General features: G+C 40.7%; 1 protein-coding gene across 1 annotated transcript in view; it reads right to left on the minus strand.

Moving 5' to 3' along the window:
• The window catches only part of cep95 (centrosomal protein 95kDa), an 18,768-nt gene that overhangs the window by 1,659 nt on the left and 10,757 nt on the right, over window positions 1-6,352 (minus strand). Inside the window, exons 8-16 of the mRNA XM_015400194.1 lie at window positions 5,185-5,275; window positions 4,862-5,067; window positions 4,616-4,711; window positions 4,205-4,352; window positions 2,623-2,792; window positions 2,043-2,117; window positions 1,770-1,922; window positions 1,387-1,533; window positions 1,220-1,291 (exon numbers count right to left, since the gene is read on the minus strand). Of these exons, the coding sequence (XP_015255680.1) occupies window positions 1,220-1,291; window positions 1,387-1,533; window positions 1,770-1,922; window positions 2,043-2,117; window positions 2,623-2,792; window positions 4,205-4,352; window positions 4,616-4,711; window positions 4,862-5,067; window positions 5,185-5,275 (1,158 nt within the window). The remainder of the gene's footprint in view (window positions 1-1,219; window positions 1,292-1,386; window positions 1,534-1,769; window positions 1,923-2,042; window positions 2,118-2,622; window positions 2,793-4,204; window positions 4,353-4,615; window positions 4,712-4,861; window positions 5,068-5,184; window positions 5,276-6,352) is intronic.

Genomic DNA, 6,352 nt, shown 5'->3' on the forward strand with positions numbered 1-6,352 from the left:
AACCAGTCAGCCACTGGTAATGGCTGTATAATTTTCTTAGTGTTCGGTGAAAATATCGCAATGCATCGCAATATTTCAAGTATCATGATGCATCGTCATAGAATCGCATCGTGGCATGTGAATCGTGATTCGAATCGAATCATGACTTCTTTGCCAATACCCACCACTAGCATACACTGTGAAATATTTTCACTCGGTGCAGGCAGCTACAGCTCAAACAGTACAACAAAACCGCAGGGTTTAAAAGTTCTCCTGACCTTATGCTCCCTGATCAGGAGGTGGTTGTGAGAGGCAGATCTCACCTCGTTACCTCCTGTACTCTACACGACGTGCGATCAGGCTGAAACTCTGCCTGATAGAAAAACTATCACATGACTGGAAAATCGGCCCGAAAAGGGCAAAAAAATCCTACAGTGTATGCCCGGCTTAAATAAGATTTTATTGGTTTATCTGTTTATGCTCAAGTTTAAATAATAAACCAAATTGGTTGTGGAGGGCAAAAGTGCCCCCTGCTGGACATGCAAAAAAACAAAGCCTGGAAGGATGGGAGGAAGGTAAGTTGAAGGATAGAGGAACAGAGAATGGCAGCTAAATCATTTAGTCAGTGGAACATTTACTAAAAGTACAATTTCATTTTTCTATTTTTTTTTCACACTTATTTAGATCTAGAAAACACCTTGGATCCATCCAGGTTGCCCCAGTCAGACCCTGATGAAACTAAACTCTCCTGGAACTTTCATTTGGTTGATAAGAACCTGGGACTTTTAATCACTGCTGTGACGATGATCCCAATGAGGGCAGAAGACTCCTTCACATCAGATCTACCTGGTTCTTTACAACCTGCCAGTCAGATAAAAGTCTGAGTTTCTTAACCCTGGTAACACGCTTTTTTCTATAGGTTTTGTCAGAGCATGACTAACTGGATCGCCCACTGGAGTATTCTGGGGGTCAAATTAACATTGAATCATGTTTACAGAGGAAAAACGTAAACACTAGCCAGAATCTAAGAAAACTGATTTGAGAGACTTGGAGAACAAATGGAGAGCTATTTCTAGGGTCACATGTTGGAAGACTGTCAGAAAAACCTGGTACGGAGCAGCCGGATCAAATATCTGTTGCTGGAAGAATAGATGGGCTGTATATGAAGCTTTAATGCAGAGGAAATGTAGTAAAGCAGCGATGCATTAAGAATTTTGAATGTTTATTGGGAAGCATTTACCTTTTCTTGAGCTTTTTTCCGAGCCTGGATCTCCTGCCGCTCCTCTGCAAGTTTTTCAGCAAGTAGTGAAAACTGAGGGGGAATAAAATGCATCTCATTACTGCGGAAATGAGCCAATTTATTTCCCTGATAGCTTTTTTTTTTTTTGTGGAAGGTTTGTATCTTACCTGATCCTTGTAGTAGTTCTCCAAGGACTCGATCTGATCCTGGTGTCGTCTCTGATGCTCCAGTCGCTGCTCCTTGGCGTAGGCTCTCTGCTCCCTCACTCTGAGCTTCTGTAACTGCAGACCTTCTTCAAACAGCTGCCGAAACATCTGCACACAGATAGATCCACATCTGTCTCATTTTTACAGGTAAAACAAATATTCAGAGTAAAAAGAAAAAGTCAACAGAAAACTTCAAAGTTAAGCTCTAATTTTCTTTGTTGCTTTTTTTCTTAAACTATAATCTTAGAAAATAAATAAAAAGTGGATAATTTGGAAGAATTAAACAGCCTAGACAGGAACAGTTATATATTCTAACATGTTGTTAGCATGATGATACTGCCCACCTTCTCCTCCTTAGTGCGAGCCCTCATGAGGCGGGCGCGGTGCTGAACATGGTAGTCGTTGTGGTATTTCTTAGCTCGGGCGACCTGCTGCCTCTGCTCCCTCAGTCTGTTCTGCACAGACTTCTGCTGCTGGATCCGCTCTTTGAAATCCCGCTGAAACATCAACATTGACTCATTTAAAAATCCCCACGTGTGAGAGTGCAGCTGGTGGGCGAAAAACTAGTTCATGTATTTTTACACGTCTGCTAATCGTATGGGTCTGCTGATGCTCACCAGACGTCTGCTGTGGTCCTGGTCTTTATGCACGAGATCCACCAGCAGGTCATGTTTCCTCTGAGCTTCCTCCAACTTAAAGACAAGGAGGAGTTTATGTTACAAAGATCACAGATGTTAGCTCTGACCAAGCAGAGGAAGAATGTCTGATATTTTGCAAACTAAACTATGCAAAATAGTTCCTTCAAAAGTTTTGGATTTGACCATTTCCCAACTTTATTCCCTTTTCTTCTATTTTCCTTCTTCCGCTTCTCCTCTTAGTAAGTTGCGCTTAATTATTTTAAATTGAACATAAAGGAGGAAGAACTCTGCAAACCAAAGTCTGAGATGTTTACATGAAAGTTTGTGTGGGAATAATAACTGCATCTGATGTCAAACCCAGGAATTAGTCCATGCCCAACTCATGCAATAACATCATGTTTTAATAGATACGGCAGTGTGCAAAATCTCAAAAAGTGAGGGAAAATGTGCAAGGGAAACTAATTCTCATGCATTTGAACTAAAAACCTATCATATATGTTTTGTTAAACAAAGCGTACATCGCGCTGTGGTTATTTTAGGATTCTTCAACTCTTCTCACCTGCTTGGAGAGTTTGTAGTGATGTGGACTGTGCGAGGAGGATGAAGCACGGAGTCTGTCCACCTGCTGCATTTGCTGCTCCCACATTCGGCCCAAAGCATGAGGAGAGACTTGAAGGTGAGGCAGTTCCTCCCGCAGCAAAGGGAGAAGTTCATTCTCTTTTATTCTCACTGGTTAGAGGGAGATGGAGAGAAAATATCATCATGTTTGCCAAAATCAAACCAGCGGCTGCATCCTAATATTCACTGCTTTTAGATTATGCTTGGGGGGGATCTTAGATATTGGAAATAGAAGCCATTACACAGAACTATTAAGTCCTGTTAGCTGGAAATGAAGCATCGGTTGATCACCTGTTTGTCACAGAGATGCTTGACTGGACTGAGAATTGTGCAACTTATAGGCCACTTATTGTGCACACACTCTGCTCAGATATGATATACGCACCTCTCATCCTCCTCGATGTTCCTGCAACATGTCACCTTATCTGTGTTGCTTTTGCTATGTGATTTAAGTTTTTTTGCAAACTCAAACTGTATCCTGCTAAGGATTTAAGTATGATATATGACTTTTTTCTATTCCCTTGCCTATTGTTATCCCTTTCTTTTTGTTTTTCCTATTATAAAGGGGCAGCACCTTTTAACAGCAGCGACGCCCCGGACCTCCCGTCTCCCCCATGTCTGTATATTGTCTGTGTGTTTTGTATTTCCTTGGATGGGCTGTACCGAAACTGAAATTTCGCTCTACTGGAGTGCCACTCCAGGCTGGGTGACAAAGAAATCTTGAATCTTTTATATAAAAACCGCAACCATTATCACTTTTCTGCTTTGTGGAAGCAAAAGCTTAAAGGTTTTCTGTTATTGAGGCAAACCATTCTATGACAATTCCAACTAAATGAACCGGTATTTATTTAAAATATCACAATGAAGGCAAAATAACTTGTTTTATGTCTAGAGGTTTTTGTCTAGACTCTCTGTCATAACAACTGGAAAACAGGCTATAACCTGCATCTGTTAGAATATCACATTTTCCAAACAAAAAGGTTATTTTATTAATAAATATATTAAAGGGAACCGGGCCCAGACCAGAGGGCCATGAAACACCAATAGATAAACAGGTTTAGAAGGGGAATGCAGATCTAAGAAAACATCTAGGGATAATAGTTAGGTCTATAAGCAACAGTTTTATTTACAAAATAAAAAGAAACACAGGAACCTTGTTTTCTCGTTCCTGTCTAATAATTTATATCTGTTATTTGCAGTCAGTCTGGAGCTTCAGTTAGCCATTTACTGTACAGTAGTAGCCATTACATTTTCCCCACTTTCCTTGATGGGTCCTTAGCTGGTCCCCTACAATTCCTCTTAAACATCAATCTTTGTACTAAAATATTCTTTCTGTCATGATTTGTGGACATTATGATCTAAAGAGAAGCGTTATGTCCTGGTCCGACCCTGTAATTCAGTTAAAGGGTGGAGTCACTTCTAGAGGGGGTCACTGCAGTGGCTGGAAGTGGGCGGCCGTTCTGCTGGCGTTTGACTGGGAAGGGCCATTTTAAATGGCTGCTACTGTAAAGGTTTTTACTTACATGATGGAGCTTTCTTGGGGCCGCCGAGGCCTTTTTGTGCGACTGGTTGTGCTGTTCGTGTTTTTTTACGTTGCGTCTTTGTTTTGCTGGGAGACGGTCTGGATGACGGGGAAACATCTCGTAGGATGGCCTCCCTGTACTCTTGCTCCTGCAGACAGAACACACCTCCATGCTTTAAGCTGGCTTGTGTTGAAACATTTCAATCATGTTGATCTCATCAATAAATACTGGGCGGTCTCTCACAGCAAGAAAATGGTGCATAGCTTTATAACATTTAGAAAATATTTCCGCTCATATATTTCATGTAACAGTTTAGTAGCAGAATTATAAAGCATTTACACATTTTTAAAGCATATCTTGAATGCTTATTCTTGGCCACTTTAATACTAATACAGTATGTTTATAACTTACAGCCTTCTGAGCATTGAGGCGGGCTTTGTGTAGTTTTGTCCGCTCTCTCTCTTCATATCCCCTCAGCTCCTCTTCATAAGCTTCATTCTCCAGATGCTGAAAAATGCAGAGTTTTAGGTATAACACTTAAGAAGTCAGGCACACATTGCTTCATGTAAAGCAAATGTTTTAAACCGTTGGTTCTCAGTCATAAAAGACATTAGAAACAAATAATCAAGCAAAAACTTTTATTTGAAGGAACCAAACCTGGTTGTAATTTCTCCGAGGCGGCCTGAGGTGTGACTCTCCCTGTTTTAAAGGGTCAGTAACTTGGAGGTTAGTCTGTCTCCCGTCATCCAGGCTCAAAGCCTCTGCAATGGCTTCCTCTAGCTGTCCGTGTAAGGAGCTAGGATCGCGAGGAGGAGAAGGTGACGCAGAGCATGTTTGCTCAGTGGATTGCGGATCAGGTGAGCCTGTGGGCATTAAATGTAAAGTTTAACACATAACAAGACTGTAGGTGAGATTATTCTGTGTGGAGAATATCATATGGATAAAACTCTAACCTATGCATTGTCTTAAAGTCCTCTGACCCTCCATGATGCCGTCACTGCAGCCGGACTGCCTGTCCTCCTCCCTCGTTTCACTGGACTCATCACTTTCTCCCAGAACTCGTTTCAGCATCTACAGATATTTGGGTTGTTTGCATTAAAGGCACATCACAGAAGATTTGTTCTGCACCTGACGTCATACACTGGTTTGACTCGCACTCATTATAGCCACAGTCTTCTTAGAGATTCTGTTTTGTAGATGTTAAAAACATATCCTCATCTTTTAGGAGTGGATTGAGACGTTCCTCTAGGTTTATCACCAGGCCTTGTTCTGTTTTCCTTATATGTTCTACCTAAGGGCTACATTACCATGAAATATCAACCTCTAAACGGATGACAATCAGCTATATCAGTCCAGTTTATTTACATAGCACCAATTCACAACACATGTCATCTCAAGGCACTTTACAATTCAACCAGCTCATCCAGTCAAATTGATTCAAAGTTTTCTATCTAAGGAAATTCCAAAAAAGTAAAAGAAAAAAAAAAAAAAACCCACTGGACTCTGTTTCCAAGTATGAAGATGTTTCACCTCCCATCCAGGAAGCTTTCTCAATTCAAAAAGCCTTGTTTTAACTTAGAAAATTAGCAAATTGAACCCGAGGAAAGGGTCCGCCCCTTGGGAATGGGGGTCGTTGGGTTCTTTGTTAGCCTGCAATACCTGATACCTGTCTGTGTCTATCTAAGGAAAACCAGTTGATTGCATCGACTCATTGACTCTTCAGCAATCCCTCACAGTGTAACCTGATAAATGCAGGGACCAAAAAATATGATGGCATCAAGCATTGGATGCCCTGTAGATTTTATATGATTATTATCATAAAGATTAACCAGTAATTTGAAAACTAAAATCTTTTTTGGTGGCTTCTCTAATATTTTCATTTGTCACTGAATGCAGCAATCAAAAGAAACATTAATAATTGCTTTAGATAGATTCTGCATGGTCCTCCTCAAAAATAACAATAACTAGCACTATGCTAGTTAACATACAGGCCAACAATATTCCAACACTTCAGCCATCTCTGGTTGTTAACACTGCTTAGGCATAATAACATGCTATACATATATGAATAAAAATGGGGTAATTTAGGTCAATTATCTAGAAAAGAGAGCAATGGGGTGAGAGTGTGAATGACTGCTGCTGTGTCTC

Source organism: Cyprinodon variegatus, unplaced genomic scaffold (assembly GCF_000732505.1).
Source record: "Cyprinodon variegatus isolate N-32 unplaced genomic scaffold, C_variegatus-1.0 Scaffold1081, whole genome shotgun sequence".
NCBI classification, from domain to species: domain Eukaryota; kingdom Metazoa; phylum Chordata; class Actinopteri; order Cyprinodontiformes; family Cyprinodontidae; genus Cyprinodon; species Cyprinodon variegatus.